Below are 22,371 nucleotides of genomic sequence, written 5' to 3' on the forward strand. Positions count from 1 at the left end.
CACATTCACAATTTATCATGCCCATTATTTGCCAGTTTTTAACCAATTTCTGTGGTTTTTATAATCCCCATTTAGCCAACTTTTAACTCATTTTATTTCTGATTAAAACAAGGATTTAAATCTTTAAAATGACTTATAAATTGGGCTCAAATATAATCATAAACTTCCTGGATAACAGTGGATATTATTCAGATGAATAAATAAATAAATGTGGTTATCACAGATTCATAGAACAATGGTCCATCATTTTGCTGACTTTATGAATGGACCCCAAATATCTCTCCCCTTTATTCCCCCTTATAGATGGTCCCGTCTCCACATGACTGTTCTTCAATGTTAATGTCTGTGTTCAACCACCTTCAGCTATAGCGGGTGTCCCTGTTCGCTGGTACCTTTATTTTGAGGGTCGTGTGCTGAAAAGGTTGCAGAGCACTGCATTAAAGGATGGATAATTTAACAGTGATTTGATAATGATGTGTTTCCTGTGTTTTTCAGGCTCTATTGTCAGAGGAGCAGCACGACAGACCTCTGTGCTCTCCTGGGTGAACCTTGCTACAGTAATGCTCACAGCATCGATGCTACTATGACAAACATCTGCAGGATGCAGCTGTTCATAAGGTGGCGAAGCAGCAGGTCAGAGACAACTAAAGGCGGACGGCCACATTTCCACCTGCTCCTTTTCCCTCCCTCACTCTCCTCTACTCTCGTTGAGAGGAAAAAACTCTTTTTTGGTGACTAAACTGAAGTCTGACAACTTTTCACATGCAGACGTTGCTTCTGTGGGTCTGCGAGGTCTTAGAATATTGTTTTTCTCTGTTCCGTTCTATCCAACAAGTATGGTTTTTCACTTTGGAGACTACAGGAGTGTGTGTGTACACTGTGGTTCTAGTGCAGAACCAGTACAATGGATACAGCATGTATGCACCACTGAATGATGGGACTGAGGAGGACTAAGAAACTTTACATTGATGTGATTTGAAGTTGTTTGCCCCTGAATGTTTTCTGCTCTTTTTGGTGGAGAAGTCTTTGTTAATCCTGCAGTTGGTCAAAGAAGATAAAACACACGTGGATTTAGGGGTGGATTGTCCATCTGGCATACCGGGCATCGTCTCAATGGGCCGATGTGGTTCGCTACGTTTTTATTTATTTATTTGAGGAGCAAGTGAAGGCAGATGGTGACAGGTGGCCAAAAATGGTCCAAAAGTGGCAAAAACATTGCAAGAAACGAGTTAAAAGTGACAAAAATGGGCCAAAAGCAGTCAAGCGTGGCCAAAAAAATGGGCAAATAAAGAGGAACCAGGTGGTATGTAATGGAAAAGGTAGCTTAAATGTGGCAAACAATAGTGAAAAAGGGTGAAAATGTAGGGAAAAGAGGAAACAAGTTGTATTTATTGGGCAAAAGTTAGCATTTTTGGATGAAAAGTGTCAAAAAATGTGGGAAAAAAGGGTATTTATTGGCAAAAGATAGCTAAAGTCTGGAAACAGGTGGTATGTGTTGCTTAAATGGGCTAAATGTGGCCAAAAACAGTGAAAAAGGCCATGTGAAACAAAAAGAGGCCAAATGCATGGAAAAAAGGAAACAAGTGGTATTGGCAAAAGGAGTAGCTAAAGTCTGAAAAAAGTGTTGACCAAAGGAAATAGGTAAATAGGGGTTAAAGTTTCCCCCTTTAAGGTTTTCTGGGGGAATAATAGTTTAAAAAAAAAAAGATGTAAAAAGCCACATGTTGAGCATCACTGACTTAATAACAGCTTCTACATGGTGTCGCTGATAATGTATAGTGGGCTGGTCTGGACACAAAATGCCAGGGCTGAGTTTTTGTCCCAGTCCACCCTGCGTGGGTCATTTCTGCCTCACTGCTTTACCATGACAACAATTATCAACGTTTATCACATTTTCTGGTTTTCCCTTTACTTTGCTTTACATCAGACCTTCAGAGCTGCGATGAATGATGGAACCAAAGCTATGGGCCTGACCAGGTGTAGTCTACAGTACGTCAAATCATAGACATATTCACACTAGAGCAGGGGTGTCAAACTCATTTTAGTTCAGGGCCCAAATACGGAGCAGTTTGACTTTAAGTGGTCCACAGATTTTATGTAGAAAAACAAGTAATTTCAACATTGTGCCCTAGTTTGCACTTCTACATATACATAAAATACAAAATATATAAGAAACTGACAATATCTAAGCGATAAGTGACAGATATCATCCCAAAATGATCTAAATTTTAAATTTCCTAGATTTTGTGACAAATTTCTGTTTAATTAATGTCAATATTATGCAATATTTTGAATCAAAAAATCACTGCAATCATGTGATAAAAGCACCAGGGGTGTTGAGTTTCATTTACACAATAATTCATGTTTTCTCTGTATTCTTTTACTTTCTCCTACAGGCTGAATTGGATGTTCCAAAGGGCCAGATTTGGCCCCCGGGCCATGGGTTTGACACATACACAAGAGTGTTTCTTTCAATGAATACATGCCTCATCTATCTGTATTACTGATATCCTCAGGTCCCAAATGAGCCTTAAGTCCAATGATTAGAATTAATGTTGTACAAAAGAGCTTTTATTTATTAGTCCTTTGTTTGGCTTTGCTGTCTAATTATTTGCCATGTACTGACATAACTGTGTGCAAACCGTCATTGGTTCTGTTTTATGGACGTTTGGGCTCAGAGACAAAAGGCCACATTACAATTTCCTACATAGCTGATTAAAGACAGTATGTTTGGCATGACTTTGGTCCATGGATGTGTTTATGTGGCCACGGGTGTTTGAATGGATCAACCTGCTTTTAATAAACATCTTTCCATTTTATTCTTTGTTTTCCTTGATTATTAGTTTCACTCAGTTTCAGTTTGTTTGTTTGTTTCAGTCTAACCAAAAAAAAAATATTCAAACTGAAATCACAATTTAGAAATATTTAACAAGACTGAAACAGCAAAAATGCTTCTATTCCTATATACAAACATTTAAGTTACATTTTCCAATAATACACACAAAAGCAATGCACGCATTCAACAAGTACATTTGAGTTGCCTTTTTTCAAATAATGCAAATATATATATATATATATACACATCACATAACTCGTGTTACTGATTTTTATGTCTTTATCAACATTATTCCATTATTTAACCCCTAGAACAGACAAACATCTTTGTTTAACTTTTACAGCTACGTACAGATAGACACTTTGTCAAATGTAAGCCCTGGATTGTTGGTACTCAACAAAGCAACACGATGGCATTGTGTTGTGTTTACACAAAAACAAAAGTGTTTAAATCGCGTGCCGATAGTAGCACAACGCAGTCCTCTGGTCTGGTTTTGCACCCAGCCTGTGCAACGCACACGTCACACCACATGTGTCTATAGACATCACCCAATTACAAGTAGTCCTCCCACCTGGCTCACTCACTGGTATCATGTAATGGCCACTCCCACACCTTGTGATGGGAGCCAATCACAGACTCAGAACAATGAAAAGGAGAAACAGGTGAGAGGGTTATGGTTAGAGTGAAAAAACCTGAAAAACAATAAAAATGAGACAACCCAACACACACACACATATATATATATATATATTCTTTTTCTTAATTGTTTTATCAGGTTTGTTCCCTCTTTCATACGGAAGCCCATCCCTGCCAGCAAAACCTACAAAAAAAAAAAAACCAAATAAGAAAAGTAAAATATTTATAATTATAATTATCAGATAGAGACTTATATATTTTTTTAAACTATTTTACTTTTCCTAGGTTTTTTTTTTTCTCTCTTTTACAGGCAGTAGTGGGCTTCCATAATTTCATGTGTTGCTGATTACTTTTTTATAAATATATTTTATTGTATTAATTAAAATGTCATTTTTACAGACAGCTGTCATCAAAAGTACTGCATTTATATGTATATATAAACACAAAACAATACAGAACAGAACAAAGAAAACAATGAACAAAAATGATGAAATTATGTAATTGTGATTTGTCTACTTTTTCTTCATTTTTTGCAAGTTATCTCTATTTTTTAATGTAGGATATTCACCTTGTTTATGATTAATAATAAATGTATTCTCAAAAAGTGTTCAAATTTCAGGTTTTGATTTAGTTCAGAGATATTTCTCAGTACATTCTTGTTAGAAACATAATGTATACTGTATAGTTTGCTTTTTCCTCTCCAACAGTGTTGCTGATTACTAAATGACCTCACCTGTCTCAGTCTGTGATTGGCTCCCATCACAAGGTGTGGGCGTGGCCAACACGTGATACCAGTGAGTGAGCAAAGGTGGGATGACTACTTTTAATTGGCTGATGTCTATATATAGGTGTGACGACCAGCACAGATATTTGATAGCCCTGATGAAGACCATGCTGGGTTAAACATGTTGGTTTTTAATGATTTGGCCATTTTAATCAAGGCTTTTTACAATATCTTTCCTCATTTTGATTTTTTGTGTTTTGGAGTGCCTGGTTTCCCCATTTTAGGAAACAAAATGTTATAAAAATGTATGTCTCTGGAAGTATTTAATTAAATATCTATACTGTCAAGATAGAAAAAATATTTTTGCTACATTATTCCTATTTCTGACACTTCATCAAATTTCAATGCCTTTTCTGCACTTTTTTTTTCCCACTTTTCAAGACATTTTCAGCACTTCTAAACCCTTTCCACCACTTTTTTCACCTAATGGCACATATGTTGACCCATTATTATATCTTTTAACCATATTTCATGCTTATTTTTGCCCATTATTGTCCAGTTTAAACTAATTGTTGCTACTTTTTAAATTACGTTACCCACCCCCTCCTCCCATTTCTGTCACCTTTAAGCCAATATTGACACTTTGAACCCTTTTTTTTGTTTTTCCTGTCTCCACATGACTGTTGCTCAATATTCATGTTTGTGTTCAACCACATTCAGATACAGTGGGGGTCCCCAGTCTCTGGCACCTTTATTTTTGGGGTCGCAGCCTGAAAAGTCTGAGAATCACAGATCTGGAGAAACCATATAAAGACCCATTAAACTTAGTGCACCCATGGCCATGCATATGTATGTTTAGAGTCTATAGTCACTCATGTATGTTATACACGTTAGAGTGCATAAAGAAAGCCTGTACGAGGGGATAAATCGTCACATAAACCTGCACTCAGCAGTGGACAAATAATGCAAAGCTGCTTTACATTCATAAATGTCTCCATCAACAACAGTATTACCATAACATTTGTTAAATACTAAATTTGTCAATACATTGTATCAGTCTCCAAAATGTCAATACACAAATCCTAATAGGATATGAATTTTTAAATTGTGTTTGATTTAAAATCCAAAGACGACAAGTGTGTTGTTGTTTTTTCATTCTTTATTCATCTTAAAAGGAATGTGAGTACAATGCACAGCAAAGACACAAAGCCAAGCGATGAGAGCAGCAGAGATGATGATGAAGCTGTGGAGGAGGAAGAGTGAAGCAGGCTGTGTTAGAGGGTCAGCCAAAGGACGTCACCAGGTGTCCCATCAGCTCCAGCCAACAGTCGCCATTACTCCCAGTCCACTGATCTACTCACCACACACATGGTTACGTTTCAGGGTTAGATTCAATGAGAGGGCGATTCAGGGTTGGGCTCAATTACAATATTTCAATTCAAATGACGTCTTCAATTATCCATGTTCAATTACAACTCAATTACCATTACAGTGACTGACATGTTTGTTCTTTCTCGCTGAAAGTCAATTACAATTACATCCTCAGGAACCAAAGTTCAATTACAATTAATCACAATTACTGATGCGAAATAAATAAATAAATAACCCCATTAAAACTTAACCTTCCTCTTGTGTTAGCTTTCTGTTAGCATCTCTAATGATAAAGGGTCAGCTGTAAAATGAACTAAAAAATGTCATCTATCATCTAATTTGTTTTTCATCTCTTGGTTACCTTATTATTCTTCTGATCCATGAAAATATAGGTTTTAATATTTTTTGTGTGAGCGTATGAGCCTTTTTTCTATCACTCTACACCTCAATTTAAATTTTTAATTTTGTTTTAAATGGTAAAATGATCCTCAAGAGCAGTGGTTTTTAAACGTCTACAACATTTTGCTTAGAATACTATGAAAAAACAACTGTAGAGCATAATGATGGAATGAATGAGCGTTAACACACAATTTAAATCATCTCATTTTGTAATTAAGTGGAATAAAACAGTGTTTAGTGGCTCCAGGATTGATTTTTATTTTTACTATTGTTATTTTTTATATATAATTTCCGGTCATCTCCTGCCCTGTATTTTCAGTTCATGTTCTAATCAACATTATTATTATTATTACATTTTTTAACTAAAAATAAACCCATATTTTTTACTGCTTTTATTTGTTATTTTTCCACTCTCTCTGTCTCACGTACCCCCTGTAGTGCCATCGCGTACCCTTAAGGGTACACGTACCACCATTTGAGAAATCACTGACCAAGAGAACTGTAAGGTTGCAGATATTATAAAACATATTTTATTCATTATCTATGCACGCGTAAGCCTGGTTTGTGTGTTTAATGAAATTGTGAATGTTTTTATAGAATTGACATGCCAATTCCAATATAGTCAATTGTAATTCAATTACAACAGCAACAGATTTTTGAAATCACAATTTCCAATCATAACTACATCATAGTTGTAATGAATGATCAATTACGCCATTACAATTACAATTGACCCCAACCCTGATGTGATTGACTTCTTTCTCTCAGTCTTTCATCTCCAAGGCAACCTGCGCCCCCTAGTGTACATCAAGCTTTCAGCCATTTATAAACAGTTCCACAATCCAACAAACATCACCACCACACATACAGAACAAGTATTGTTTACATTTTTTCCACCTTCCAATTCAACACTCACATTCATGTCAGTAAATCACTTTTAAATGCGTTTTTGAACCAATCCTGAAAGATAATACGATAACATTGAAAGGTTTAGTGTTTGAAGGCCTCAGTAAAAACTGAAGGAACTCACAGTGAAAATTTAGACATTACATTTCAGCAACATACCAACTTCTTCTTTTTTTTTTTTCTCCTGCTGCTTCATATAGAAAATATACCATTGGCAAAGTGATTTTTTTTGTTTGTTTTTTTTTTTTCAGTAATGTATAAGACACCAAAATTAAAGGGACACATTGTTTACTTGACCTTCTGGCACTTAAGTAAATAAAAAGTAGCTTGTTCATCATATAAAGTTATTCCATACAAAACCTGTGTTTGTACAATAGCACTGCTACCTTTATTTGGCACATTACATTTCCTTCACGTCCCTCTAACACTCAATTAGCAAAGCAAACACCGCTAAAAGCTTCAAGATGCTTCTTCTACTGAATATTTTCATCTACTTTTGAGAATAGCACTTTACATAAAACTCAATCAGAAAAGCTCTGATGTAATAACAATACCTCTCAGCAGGGCATTAAGGAAGATGAATTAAACGTGTTGATTTAAATCAAATTAGTAGCTCTTTAAAACAGAGTGTCTGCTTGTTAGTCAAACTTTTTAAGTCTTCTGTCTTTAATATAACATGGAAGTGAAAAAAAATCACTGATCTCACTCATCTTTCTCGAATTTAAAAAAAAAAAAATTGTATTATTTTAAACTCAGTTTGTAATCTTGTCAACAATCTATGTACTGTTTTGGCTATTCTGTTAATAAACAGTATGGTTATTTGGTTTTACCGAAGAAAAAAACCCCTGACAAGTAGTGTTTTTTTGTTTTAAAATCAAATCTTGTACTGTTTGTGTGATATTTTGATATTTACGGGGAAACTATAGACGAGAGCTTCGTGTTTTAATCTCACCACAGGGGACTCACAGGGGGGCGGACTTTTACTCCTGGACAAAAAAAAATAAGCAATGCAGCAATGTGACTACATCACTGATGAATGATTAATTTAAACATTAGTACATGAATATTTTCTAAAATTTGTTACAACAAGCATGCACATGGACCTAAAAATGTATTTTCAATATTTTTTAACCTTATCTTTCATTTGCACATTTTCTGCATGTGTGTAGAATTATTATTATTAGTGTTGTTCTTTTAACATGCTCTTTGCTGTTCTAGGTAAGTTTTTTTTCTGGTTCTGATGATATGTGACTGAAGGTACCAACAAACATCTATTGTTCCTCACACCAGCTTTACAGTCGATAGTCAGTCACCAGTTTATTTGGATACTATTTGGACCGTCTCGCTCTAATTTCCCCGTAAATATCCACATAACTCACCAACACAACAAGATTTTGCCAATAATATTTCAATTTTGAAACAGAGAAACTCTGCTGACTCTGTTGTTCCTCTATTTCTATTTAGGTTTTAATTCAGTAAAACAAAAAGAACCAGACCGTTTGTTATTTTGATTTGGTTTTAAAATGGAATTACCAAAAAACTAACAGTACATGGATTAATGATCATTTCATAATCTCTTTTGAATTCATGTATTTTAACTTAATCACAATCCAATAATGTAGGAAATGACCATGCAAACATTATCTCTGATTCTATTTTACTGATGCTAACGTCCGTAACCTATTCTACTTATTATGTCAAAGTGACCTAGGTGGTTTTGTTGGATTTAAAAGCTGAGACAGGAGAGGAAGCAGGCATAATGTGACGACTCAGCAGCATGCTCAGAAACAGAAACAAAAACTAAAAAAAGCTCCTGTTTTAATAAACGCGTAAAAAAAAAAGGCAGAAAAAAAACCAACTAGCAACGAATTCTTAGCCTCTATTGCCAATACATACAGTATACAGCAATCCTTACAAACCTGCCACCCAAAACAAATTCAAATATTAAAAGGTGAGACATTTGGATGGAAGTATTGTGATAAGTTTAACTTTTTCTTCCCTCTCCAAACATCGAGCTCTGAACGATGCATCCTCAGGGGTGGACTGGCCATCTGGCATATCGGACATCGTCCCGGTGGGCTGTTGATCCAAAGTGGGCCGGTCCGGTCTGCTACCTTTTTTTTTTTTTTTTTGACAAGCGAGTGGAGGCAGACATGGTAACAGGTGGTCAAAAATGGTCCAAAAGTGTCAAGAAAAGAGTAAAAAGTGACTAAAATGGGCCAAAAGCAGTCAGGATTGGACAAAAAAATGGGCAAATAATGAGACAGGTGGTATGTAAAGGCAAAGGGTAGCTTAAATTGGGGAAATGTGGCAAACGATAGTTAAAAAAAGAGACAAAATGTGGAACAAAAAAAGGCAAAATGTCAGGAAAAGAGGAAACAAGTGGTATTTATTGGTCAAAAGTTAACTCATTTGGATGAAAAGTGGCCAAAAAAATTAAAGAAAAGACAAAAATTGGATAAAAGTGTCAAAATATTGGCAAAAATTGAAAAAAATAGGAAAAATGGGTATTTATTGGCAAAAGGTCGCTTAAGTGTCAGAAGTTTTTGAAAAGGGGCAAAAATGGGACAAAGGAAGTTGTGAAATGACCAAAGGAAATAGGTAAAAGGTTTTCTGGGGGAATAATAATCAAAATTAAGACAAAAAGCCACATGTTGAGCATTACTGACTAAATAATGGCTTCTACATGGTGTCGCTAATAACTTATAATGGGCAGAAAATGCCAGCCCACCCCTGTTCATCCTCTATTGCTCATGGATTTAATCAGCTCTACCTAAAACCTCCTGCATTTGATAGTTTCAACACAAAACAAACTTTCACTCATTCATCAAAAAAAATGCAAAAACCTTTTTTTTCATTTTCAAAGCAGCTAATAAGTTCAGATAAATAAGCCTCTGCTGCTCCTCCAGCTGTAAGAGTTCAGGAAGGTGACCTTGGATTATTCCACAGTGACTTTAAACAACACTCCGAGAAATAATTTCCCTTCACCTCTGAGTAACAGCGACTGGACAACATGGACCCCGAGTGCTTTGGAGGAAATGTACGTCTTTGTTCCAGATATGGTAATGGAAAAGCTGCTAGTTTTAAACTAATCTATAGAAATGTGGATTCAGTACTTAGTAGCTTTAGAACGTTTTCTGGAGGATCCATAAGGTCGGCATCGGCAGTCGTCTTCTCAGTTGGAATGGTGGGAAGCGTTTTGGGGTCAGCACTGATGTCTCCGGTCCGATGGGGGGTGGTGGTGGTGGTGGTGGGTCTCTTTCCTCTCACACAATCAGGACTACGGGCATAAAAACCAAATAAAGGCCAAACCTTAAATCCCTCAGCATCAAAAGAAGGAAAACACGTCAACAAGATGCATTGGCTTCCAGTCGGTAATCCAGCCGTACCTCAGATGCACTGTGTCGATCGGATGACTCCGTTTCCCTGACAACCACAGCCTTTGTGACCTGCATGTCTGGATGCTGCTGTTTGGCTTCGTGTATGGCAATAGCCAGAGCCTGCAGATGAAAGCACAACAAGAGAGCAAGTTGTTTACCAAATCTTTATAACTCATTCAATTCTAGTGCTGTCAAGAGATTAGAAAAATACTCATTTAATGAATCTAATTCATCTTTTTTTTAATCCCACCTAAAAATGACTGAGAAACGACCCTCAACCTGAGGTATTTACATTAAAATTAATTACATAGCAGATCAAATGATTGATATATAAAAGTGTTTTTATAAAGTCCTTTATTGTTTTTAACAGACTTAAACAGATGCAGGCGTAGCCATTTACATTCCACTGTATGTGAGACGCCCCAAGGGCTGCTGACACCTTTAGTTTAGACCACCACGTAGTGCTATAAAGTTAGCACATCATAAAGAGTAAGAACACTTGTTGCTTTTTCTCTCCTTCACATAATAACGTTTATCCACTGACTTTGTTCATGGACTTATTAATCTTGTCCAGTGTGGAATGGAGACACAGCGTGCTCACAGCATGTTGAGATTAGCGCTGTCCCAGTGTCCGTGCTAGCTGCTACATGTTTAGCATTAAGGTGGTAGCAGCGGCTACAAAAGCTCTGGGGCCTCATGTACAAAGACTTGCGTATAAAATGGTGTGAAAAAAAGCATACGTCTCAATCCAGAGACAGGCTCGTAAAAATTCAAATGTTTAAATCTGTGCGTAGGATCTACGCACCTATCATTTGAACATCTGAATCAACGGGGATGTGAGCGCACATATGTCCCCTCTCTGTCCACGCCCACATTTACGTATGTAAATCATATTGAAATGAGGTCGCTAACACAGGAAAGAAGAGATTTTAAAACCTTTTAGACCAACAGCAACATGTAAGACGGAGATGATTCAACAGTGACGTTACTAGATTTAATATAAACATTAATATAGACACGCTGAATGCTTGGCTGTGGCTGGGTGTGTTATGAAGTGGATAGCGGTTCTTTGGTTCTAAAGCGATCCATGAAAATGAAGTGGCTGCTAATGATGGCTGGACTGAAAGCGTTAACGTGTTCAGACGTAAGTGTCTGTTACTCAGAGAACGTATCAGATCAGCTCACAGAGCTCTGACAGGTCGTGAACAACACGTGTCTGACTCACATTATACAGATAAAAATAAAAAATAAAACTGTAACTCACAAAAAATGTGTAAATTCTTAGCATTGTTTTCTCTTAATAGGACACAAAAACAAAAATGATCAAATACTGCAAAAAAAGAATTTTGTTCATCTACTCACCTGTTCTTGGTCTACATCATCGTCTCCTGTGATTATGATCCGTTTCTCAATCCTGGTCTCTGAATATCCTCCTTTTACAGTCTGCAACATGCAAGAGCATTTTATTTCATTTTACTATCACTGTATATGGACAGGAAATAATTCAAACTCCATTTTGCAGCAGAAACTCATAACCAAGAGTGTATGTTTGATGGCTTTGAATATCCAGCTGTTACAGTTATATGCCGTATGCTACTACCTTGGTAACGTGGGTGGTTGCAGACGTAACGTTTTCCGTCATAAGGATGGGCGAACGTGACGCATCTCTCCCAATTTTGTGCACCTGAGAGAGCAGAGGATGTTTCCAACCAACAATAAAAAAAAAAGCACAAACTCATGAAAAAGTTGTAGCCTGTGTGTAACTTACTGGGGATACACTCTGTCCAGTAGAAAACGACACCTCACTGAGGCTAGTGATGCCATGATCCTAAAACAGAGCAAATCATTATTGACCTTTGATATTTATCCTTATGGACTGTTTCTGAATCACAATCAGAAACACTTTATTTATCCCAACTTTATTTATCCCAGGGGGAATTACTTTTGTCTCACACACAGACAGACAGACAGAGAGAGAGAGAGAGAGAGAGAGAGAGAATAATGATAAAATAACATAAATAATTATAATACAGATACATAAAATAATCAAAAAGCTGTCAGGTCAAAGTGATACGCAATCAATAAAAAAAAATATATTTTTTTTAATATTGCAAGACAAACAATAGAAAAACAAACACAAAATCATAGAAAAAAACAATACATACATGTATAACAAAAGGAAGATTGTGTGTGCGTTAAGTCTGTCAATTTTGTCCCGGTAGTTATTAATAGTTAATATTCAGGTGAGTTTGAGACTCGTGTTAGTGACCTGATCGGTGAACTCCACAATGGTGGTGGTGACCTCTGACCCGTTGGGCTGAGTCTCTATCCTGACGTCGGTCTTCCTCACTGTAGGGGTGGGCATGACATCACTGGCTTCTCGGCTCAGTGGAGGGACCGCAGAGATACGACCTGTGTCTCGGTGCGACTGCTCTCTGTCGACTGACGACGACACTGGCACTGACCTCTTTGGTTTTTTGGGGACCACAGGCTGGATTATGAAGCAAAAGCAGCTTTTAGTCAATAATTAATTAAAAAGAAGGAAACAAAGACAACACCAAAACTACAAAATGTAATTGTTTTGTTCTGTAGCTTAAGTGTAACTAAAAGGTAACCCCAGTTCAAAGACAACACATGACCACACTATCGACGATTCAGTTAAAGAGTAACTAAAACCGAGGTTTTGGCTTTAGTGCGTCTAGACTTATACTCCTGAAACAGTTTGGGCACGCCCAGTTAGATCTATAAAATCTCCAAAGAACAATCTATGCTAAGTGCCAACTCAATACTCACTATACCTCTATATTCGCAACTCCCTCAACAGTGCTGCTTCGTGACATAAGAAGCCACATGAATACTATACTGCTGACATGCATGCCTATTACGTATGTGTATCATGTATTCGTTTAGGAATATGGACCTTATAGCAACTTACACTACTCGTCAAAAAATTGTATCCACCTTCTTATTTAAATTAAATGAGAAGTTATGTCCAACCTTTTGACTCGTAGTGTAAACTAGACACTGGCACTGAGCCATATAAGAGGCTCAGTGCTATGTTTACAACATGGCGGGCTCTGTGGGTGCTCCATAAACTCATAAGTCTGTTTGTAGAAGAAGATCATAAATAATAACATTCCTTAATTTGAGCAACTTTACTCTCTCCTCCTTTAAGTTACAGGAAGGTGCTGAACATTTTGGATTTTTTTTGGCAGGTCCATAATACAGCTTTTAAATGTTACAGAAATGAAAAATAATAATAATAAAAACAGACTGATATTTGTTTTCATTCCTTATTTGTGAAGCTAAACACACACACACACACACACACTGTCACACACTTTTGCAGTCAAATTGTTTTCATTAACAAAGATGTGTTACACGTTTGTTACTCTTCATTGGGAATTATTTTATTTATTTATTTATTTTTTAACATATTGTGAGTATTTCATATTGTGAGCCCTATATCAAATTCCATATGGTATCCTGAGTTGACTGTTTCGTTGCACCCCTACTATTTACCAATGTTTACCATTTTAACAATCATTTACTCAAGTTGACCATCTTTCAACCTGTTGTGTGCCAGGTGCCTAATCAGGTTACAGAAACCTGTGCTACCTTTGCCACCCGTTTAGCACTTCCCCTCAACAATAGCCACTAGTCTAAAACCTATTTAATGAGCAGGGCTTTCAGATAAGCAGAAAAACATGTGATTTGTTCTACCTGTCCTTCAGGTCGCTTGGCTTCAGGTCGGACTTCTTCAGGCTGAATGGGTTTAGCTGGGGGGCTGCTGCTGCTGCTGGCCCCTCTGGGTGGAGGCGCTGGCACCAAGGGTGGCAAGAGTTCAGAGGGCCCCTGCTGTTGAAGGAAGTCAATGCCAAAGCACAGACCCCCATCAGGTGATAGGTCTCTCTCTCCAAGCTCAGACATCCCTCTGGAGAACTCCTCCATGCCCGTTTGCAGATCTGTGAGGACGGTGAAATCTACCTCGGCCTCCAGGCTGGACGTGGAGCTGACAGTGATGCTGGAACATTTGCGCTCAATGCCCAGATGGGATTCTTTTAGGTAGAGGATGTCATGGTCCTGATCATCTTCTGACACAGAGCCCAGACGTCTTTCCCATGGTTCCTTCTAAACACAATGAAATAATTTATTGAACAAATATTCATAATATGGAATTTCTAAATGTCCATGTTGATAAGATACGATGTCAGAACTCATTGTGTTCTTAATAAAATGTTCTAATTACAAATAGGTCCCACTACATACTGTACGAGCAACATGTATGGAAAAAGCTAGCGTACCTGAGAGTACACTATTACATATTATTATCATAGGTGGAGTTTGAGATTCTTAGCCGGGGGTGCAAAAGAAAAAATAGAATTAAATACATAGACCGTCTCAAAAATAATGTAAAAGTGATGAATAACATAATTAATAATGTTGGCGACAAAAATGTACGTCAACGCGTCGTTTAATATTGTAAATTCGTGATACAATCAGGCCGGTGGCCGCTTTCTGCTTCATTTTGGGTGCAGTGTCGCTTCACCATATACATTGTGAAGAAGAAATGCCTAACAGAAGAAAAACCAACCTAAAGTCTCAAAAGTTTGGGATTTCACTAAAAAACTTATACTACACACCTGAGGTAGAACTAACTAACTTATTATTTTGTATGTTATGTACATTATATTAAGTATTGTATTATTTCTAATTAATTTGGGAAAACTGTAATGAAATTTTTTGACCACTAGGGGGGGCAATGCTCCCCCTGCCCAACCCCATATTAACTTCAACTCTTTTCTTCCTTCTTTTACTGCACTCAATTACCATTTATCATTCATCAGTTACCAAAGTTTCCAAAAATGCCACGAGTTTAAAGTTGCAATATACAATAGGTAACATTGCTTGTGACGCATAACTCCTCATCAGCCACCTCCTCAGATCCAGGTTGCCGTGGCAGCTGCCTCAGCAAGTAGCCATGGCAACTCTCTCCTCCATCACTTTCACCACACCCCATACTTGCCTGACCAACTGAGAGGTAAACTCCCTCTAACAGTCTTACAGTCAGCCGGAGGCCGCTAACATGCCCCAAACTACCGAGACTTCCAGGGGCCATCAGATACATTAATCACCTCAACAATCAACTTGGAGGAGCATCCTTTTGATTATTACCCAAAAACCATGACAACAGGAGACAGTTGATAAAGGTTCAGCTAATTAAGTTATTCCAAACTGTCTGTATATATCTGACTCTTTCCTTACAGACACCTTGCAAGATACTTAAACTCATGCACTTAAGATAGGAACTCTCTTCTGACCTGAAAAGTGTGCCTGCCATTTTTAATGAAAATAATGAAAGAGTCAAGGGATAACTCACTGAGGCTTCGCTGAGATGCTCATCGTAAATAGTAGGTGTAGGAGGAGTGTCCTAAAGAAATGAAAAACAATAAGACAATAAACGCACATTAACATCTAACTTTTCAAGCATGTGTCAGATCAACAAAACAATATTGAAAACTGCAGCTAGTGATATGAGGGAGAGGAGAGTTGCAGCTGCTTGGATGTCTCTTTTGTGTACAGTATGTGTAGATGTTTGAAGAAATCAAGATTTTAAGGGTGTTGTTTCTATACTGGTTGTAAATAACAACACGTTTTCATCTATAAAGTCAAACAGCCTAATTCATTGCTAAAATAGAGGACTTCTCAGAGACTGAACTGTTAGAAGCATGCACACAGAGACCTTGCACAGGTAAACCCTCTACACCTGATTATGCTGAGGTAATGCCATGCACTTACAAGTTTAAATCTGTTATCCTTTTTTCAGGGAAAAGGTTTCCATATTCATAAATGAAGAATATGAATGCCTTAGCCTTGAAAAGGTTTGGCATCTCTGTAGCTTGCGATTACAATTATCAGTTTCTTTAATCTAAACTATTGCTCCAGAGTTGCCAAGGCAGAACATTTTCTTTAAATGCCCCTTTTGGCCATTCACAAAGTGATTAAGATCATGTAAGAGACCTTAAGGGAAAAAAGGTCTTGTACTCCTTGCAACAACAGCCACTTTTTTTTTTTTTTTTTTTACTATTTGAGGATGTTGGAAGGAGAGACCAGGTGGTAACATGACCAGTTAAGGTTGGATAAAGAGGACGCCAGAAGGTTAAGCAATGAGGAGTTTGCTTAAAGGCCCACAGCGTTCTGAAATGGCCAAGCAGATGTCAAGCTTTGCAGAGGAGGAGGACGGCGGGAAAGCAAAATGCTTCCAGGGCCATGGACGTGGGTCAATTAATGATGCGATGCAAAGGTGAACTTTTGCTTCCTCATACACAGCCACATGAGATCGGATGTATGTGTTTGTATGGGAGTGTGTGTGTGAAATCTTTAAGGTTTTAGATGGCAAAAACAAGATTTGATTGGCAACGCCGGAAGGCCATGCAATGTTTTACTTTCCAATGACTGACATAAGGGTTAAGGGGGCAGATAGTTTACCGCTTGCTTTCTCTTGGCTGTTTCTTGATTGGCCGTTCCGTGGCGGATGTGGCTGCTGTCCATGTTGTTCTGTCTGTCTCTGGACCATTGAGTTTTCAGGGGGAGTGAGCGAGGGGGAGCTGCTGGAGGTTTGATACTAAACTCTGAGACATTTTGGAAATTATCCTCTAGTGGGATTCCTCGTACCAAGTGGCTTTGCCCCATCTGATCTCTGTCCTCTCTGTGGTCCTCCTTTCCAGACGTTTCATTCCTAATCTGATTCTGTAGTTGCATTTGCTGCTGGTAACACGTCTGAGCTTCACTGTGTTGTTTGACAGCTGTCGCATCTTCTTTTCCAACCTTTGTGACAGGGTGCAGAGCCGTATGAACCAGTTTGGCCTCACAGGATCTGTCGTTTGAAGTTGTCATGTGTTCATCTCCAGACACACAAGAGAAACTGTCAGGCAGATTTAGTGTTTGAGAGCTTGCAATGTTTTTTTTCTCTTTATTAAATGTCTTCTTTGATCTCTGAGGCTTGAGAGGAACTACTTTGGTGCCTTCTGAGTGCGATATTCCAGGCATGTTGCTCTCCATTCCTCCCGTTGGGCTGGACTCTATAATTTTCCAATGTCTTGTGCCATCCTCAGGTCCAGTGTGGTTAAGCTTTACGGAGGAATCCACAGCCAGTGGCGGCTCAAAGTTTTGGGGTCGTTTGGAAGGATCATTCTGGAACTTCTTGGACTGTTTATTGAATGTAGAGCCATATCCATTTTCTTGAATGCCATTATTTGTCATGTGGTTCTCATGATGTCCATTAGCTGCTACTGTATAACTCATAGGGTTAAAATCTCCAAGTCCTGTTGGCAAGGACTCTGATTCCTGCTTTGGAGATGTTCCAAACCTACTTCTCAAAGAATCCTGAGACGTTTGAAAATCGCCAATATTTTTTTCCGCCCAAGATGTCACCGGGTATGAGTCTCTACATAGAGAAGCAGTCTTACTCTTTTCCACCTGAGTATCCAAAGTTCCTTCGTAAGCATCCTGCTTGTCATTCAATTTGGCATCAGTGGTGGCCTATGTTGACAAAGTAGACAGTTACATTAGCCTAACTGGATAAACTGCTCTGTAATATGTGACACCTTATATTATTGGTGTGAACAGATGGGTAAAGAAAAAAATGACAACTGTTGGATTTGTGATCGCAAACTTGGACTTCTGTGCCTTGCCTGAACTGAAGCAGTGAATCGGAGGAAGAGAATGGGCTAGGAAAACATCATGCTAATAAAATGGAAAGAGACTGTACAATAAAGTAATGGTAATGTCCTAGATGTCAAGAGATCATATTCTTACAGATTTCCTCTCAGGGGTTCCTCCTGGTGGAGTAGCTGATGATTGGCGCTTCTCCCTCTGGACCATTTTGCTGTTTGGTTGCCTCAAAGCCCTCTTCAGTTCATTGATGCTGGCTTGGTGCTTTAGGATAACATCCTCAGGCTTATCCAGGAACTGCTACTCACAGAATGAAGAACAGGGACTTCAAACTGGCTGAACAAAGCTTGGAAAAAATATTGTCTATTTTGCACTATTTTCTGACTGTAATTAGTGACGCAGTTTGTTATCCACTAATCTGTATCCCATACCTCAGAACCTTTACCTCACTGGGTAGGAGCAGGGGAAATAATATGTCTATTATGAAGCATAAACCGTGACATTTAGGAGTTTTCAAAGACTCACAATACAATGAGTCTGTCTTGGGTTGTATTATGAAAAATAGAAAATTATAACATTTTCTCATTGATTTTATTGAATGGACTGTACCGATATCCAGGGTTGGGGTCAATTATAATCGTAATTTTGTACAATTATGATGTTTTTGTGTTTGTATGGTTTTTATGTACCCCGAGTCTGAAAAAAAGCTATCTATAATTGTAATTTTAATTGGAAAAAAAAATTGCTGTTGTAATCATAATTGAATTGTAATTGAGTTTAGATAGTTCACTTTGTAATTGTAATAGGCATTTAATAATTTTTTTTTTTTTTTTTTTTTTTTTTTTTTTTACCTTGTTTGCACATGCTGTTGAAGGTTAACACTACAAGAAGTGCAATCTTTTAACAGCAATGCATATTTTATTATTGCAATTAAATAAATGAATTTATTTCATTGCATAATTGTGACCATCACCAGCCCTCCCTAGGGAAGGGTAAATACTTTATTAAAGGAAGGATGTAAAAAAGAGAGAGGGCAGTGTTACACCAGGGTGAGGGGGGGGGGGGGGGGGGGAGTTAACAGGGAGTAGGGATACAAGGTAGGAAAACGAATGGGTGGGGAATAATCAATAAGTTTCAAGTGATGTGATGTGAAATTGTGGTTGTGTATATTGTGCTTATTGTTGCGTTATCAAGCCAGTCTGGTGACCAGTGTGCGGCTTAGGAATAACGGTGGTGGCTGTGAGCAGAGGAGGAAGTGAGTGGAAGTTACATAAAACAGGTATTTGGGAACAACGTGTCTATGGTTGAGCCCAGTATGAGTGTTATCCCACAGCCCGAGGCCAGTGCCATGACAAATGTGATTCCAAGAGCCACTACTGCAAAACCCATAAGCCGCCCCCGGGCCCGAAGAAGCAGTCGGGCCAGCAGAAAGAGCGAGAGATCTAGGGGCCCCCGGCGACCACCCCACGGCCAAGCAGCCCCCCGAACGCCCCCAAGGTCCCAAGCCGAGAGGCTGCCATTGCCCCCCCCATACACACCCGAAAAGCCCCCAAGGAGCCAAGGACCCAGCGCACCACGCCACCGACTCCAACCCCCAACCCCCAGGCCCCCCACCACCACCCACACCCCCGCGCCCAGCCCCCCGAGGGGAGGGCCCAGAGAGCCCCCCGCCCGAGACCCCAGCGGAGGAGCCAAAGCCCACGCCCAGCAGACGACCAGAGCCACGCCGAACGGGCAGCCGGCGGGCCCCCGCCGGTGAGCCCAGAGCCAGCAAGGACCCGACCCCAGGCCAGGAGGACCCGGAATGGATGCAGCACCAGGAGCAGCCCGCCCAGGGCGAACGACCACACCCGAAGCCGCATAAGGCACCAGAGGGCCGCTGGGAGTCCCCCCGCCGGTCCCCAGGCACCCCAACCTAGCCCCCCCGGGCGCCCCAGATGCTGATGCCGCCCGCGCCACGAGCTTCAGTTCTTTAAAGCCAGGGCCCCCTCCAGAGGCCAAGCCAGACCGCCCCGCCGGGATGTGGCCCCCTAATCTAACCCCGACACTCTGCCTCACGGGGGACTGCCCAAGCAGGGGCCGCACCAGAAGGTATGCAAGGGCGCGGCACGCGCCACCCGCCCCAGAAGACCCCCGCCAGGACCGGCCCGGCCAGCCGGCCAAGCACCCCGGGCCCCAGGAGCACCCCCAGGGACCAGGACCCCCCAAGGGCAAGCCCCCGGGCCAAGCCCCCCGGGACGCGCCCCCCACCCCAGCCCAGGTCCCGGCCACAGCCCAGCAGGACCGCACAGCCCCAGACAGCACAAGGCCAGCAGCCCAGGGCCCGCCGCCCCCCGGACAGCGCAAGCCACGGGGCAGCGCCCCCCGCCGGCCCGCGAGCAACCGGCGACCCCCACCGCGGGGACGGAGGCACCCCAACGGCACACATCCAGCGCGGGACAGCAGCCCCCAGCCAAAGATGCCCCGGACCCACCCACCAGTCCGCAGATGGCAGGACATACCCACCAGGCGGCCGAAAGCAACCTCAACCATCGGAACAGCTAACGCCGCCCCCCCAGTAAACAGCATCATCCCGAGGCGCCAAACAACCCTGCCCCAACCCCGGTGAGGACACCAGCACCCCCCCAGCACACCCACCCCCCAAACCGGCGAGGCAGGCCGCCCCGGGCCCGCACACCGCGGGGCCCGCCCCCAAGGCCACCAGGAGACAAAGCAAGCACCAAGCCACACCCAAGGGGGAGAGGCACCCCCGCGCCCCACCCGGCCGACACAGCCCGGAAAGACCCCGCAAGGAGAGACCCCGGCAAAGCCCCCCCGAGACCCACCGCCACGCCCGACCGCACCATCTTGATGTGCTATTACTCTATGCAGTGGCCCAGCCACCAACAGAGGGGCCAGGCCCCCACCGGAGAGGCCCAAATATGTGTACCAACCCACCACCCTGTTATGGTGCCTCTCCATTCCCCAATGGAGAGGCACTTCCCGATCCCCTGTGTGAATGTGTGTGTTTGGTGAATGTATGGGGTGTAATTAAAAGAAGGGGGATGGAGGGGAGCGGTGCTCCCCCTCCAGCCTCTGTGGATTTATGTGTATGTGGTGTAGGCATTTAATTAAACGCAAACCTGGGGAACCATGTTATAGCTCTTTATTAAAATGTTTCTTATTTAATTTTCCCACTACCTGTCAATAATAATACAATACTTTCATTGATTAGGAAGCCTCACACCAAGATATGAGAAACTAATTAGATAACAGATAATATTTTTCAGTGTATTTTAAAGCTGATTTAAAACATAGGTCAAACTGACCATTTATCATAAAAGATGCTAGGAGGTAGCTAACGCAAGAGAAATGTCACGTTTTATGGAGTTATTTGGTAATTGTGATTATTGTAATTAAACTAAAGTAATTGAGGACTTAATTGTAATTGACTTTCAAGGGAAAAATAATTGTGATTTTAATTGTAATTGGAAAAGCAGGTCATCGCAATCATTGTTGTAATTAAACATGGATAACTGAAGAAGTAATTGTCATGGAAAAATGTAATTGACCCTAACCCTGGCCTTAACTTTTCATAATTCAGAGTTAATAGTTATATATATATATATTTTTTATTTTTTTTTAATCCAAAATGAAGTTATTATGATGAAACAGTTAACAGTTGTTGACGTTATTAGCTAATACCCAATGTGCAGTCTATATCCAGGGTTCTTGTTTTGAAACGGAAGTAGGTGAATATTGTATATATATATATATATATATATATATATATATATATATATATATATATATATATCCTTTATTCTCTATCTATCCTTTATTTATCCCTCATCCTTTATATTTATCATTATTATTATTATTATTGTTGCTGGGTTGTTTTTTGTTTCGTGCACCGACTACCAAGTCAAATTCCTTGTATTGTCCTAAAAACTGTACTTGGCCATTAAAACATTTCTTATTCTGATTCTGAAATTTCTAACGACAATTGACTCTGTACACAAATGAATAGTTTTGAATGTTATTGGAAACAAAAACCAAAGACGATATCAAAAAGAAACTAAGCTTTTAAATGAATCTCTAGCTCTTGCAGTCACCTTTGAAGCAGCTGGCACAAAATGAAAATGAATAAGAAAACACAGACCACCTGGTGAGGATCACAAACACAGCAACATGCCAAAAAGACCGAGGACGAGCAGTACCTCCTGTTTGGGCCGGTGGGTGACCAGATCCTTGTCCGACAGATGAAGTGGGGCAAAGTGAGATGAAGTGAAGGGTATTTGAGCAAAGCAGGGGGTAGGGGGGAGAACAGGTGCGTGCAGAGACAGAGAGGTAAAATGCTGCACGTGAGTCCAAAAGGCAGGCGGACGACAGAGACAGCTGACACAGCCAGGGTGTGTCGCACTTTGCACTGACACTGTTAAGTGATTCAATGTAGAGCCAAGAAG

The 22,371-nt window shown here is 40.2% G+C and overlaps 2 protein-coding genes across 4 annotated transcripts in view; one reads left to right on the plus strand and one right to left on the minus strand.

Moving 5' to 3' along the window:
* Positions 1-1,301, plus strand: part of cntn3a.1 (contactin 3a, tandem duplicate 1) — a 128,170-nt gene extending 126,869 nt beyond the window's left edge. For all 3 annotated transcript variants that reach the window (XM_028453224.1, XM_028453226.1, XM_028453225.1), the window contains exon 23: positions 496-1,301. In XM_028453224.1, coding sequence (XP_028309025.1) covers positions 496-587 — 92 coding nt within the window. In that variant the 3' untranslated portion in view covers positions 588-1,301. The remainder of the gene's footprint in view (positions 1-495) is intronic.
* An 8,141-nt stretch (positions 1,302-9,442) lies between these two features.
* LOC114467164 (band 4.1-like protein 1) overlaps positions 9,443-22,371 on the minus strand; it is a 63,443-nt gene continuing 50,514 nt past the window's right edge. The window contains exons 14-24 of the mRNA XM_028453256.1: positions 22,126-22,155; positions 18,071-18,226; positions 16,742-17,794; positions 15,633-15,683; positions 13,976-14,383; positions 12,522-12,743; positions 12,021-12,080; positions 11,853-11,936; positions 11,615-11,695; positions 10,262-10,372; positions 9,443-10,152 (exon numbers count right to left, since the gene is read on the minus strand). Of these exons, the coding sequence (XP_028309057.1) occupies positions 10,147-10,152; positions 10,262-10,372; positions 11,615-11,695; positions 11,853-11,936; positions 12,021-12,080; positions 12,522-12,743; positions 13,976-14,383; positions 15,633-15,683; positions 16,742-17,794; positions 18,071-18,226; positions 22,126-22,155 (2,262 nt within the window). The 3' untranslated portion in view covers positions 9,443-10,146. The remainder of the gene's footprint in view (positions 10,153-10,261; positions 10,373-11,614; positions 11,696-11,852; positions 11,937-12,020; positions 12,081-12,521; positions 12,744-13,975; positions 14,384-15,632; positions 15,684-16,741; positions 17,795-18,070; positions 18,227-22,125; positions 22,156-22,371) is intronic.

Source organism: Gouania willdenowi, chromosome 7 (assembly GCF_900634775.1).
Source record: "Gouania willdenowi chromosome 7, fGouWil2.1, whole genome shotgun sequence".
Classification (NCBI taxonomy): Eukaryota; Metazoa; Chordata; class Actinopteri; order Blenniiformes; family Gobiesocidae; genus Gouania; species Gouania willdenowi.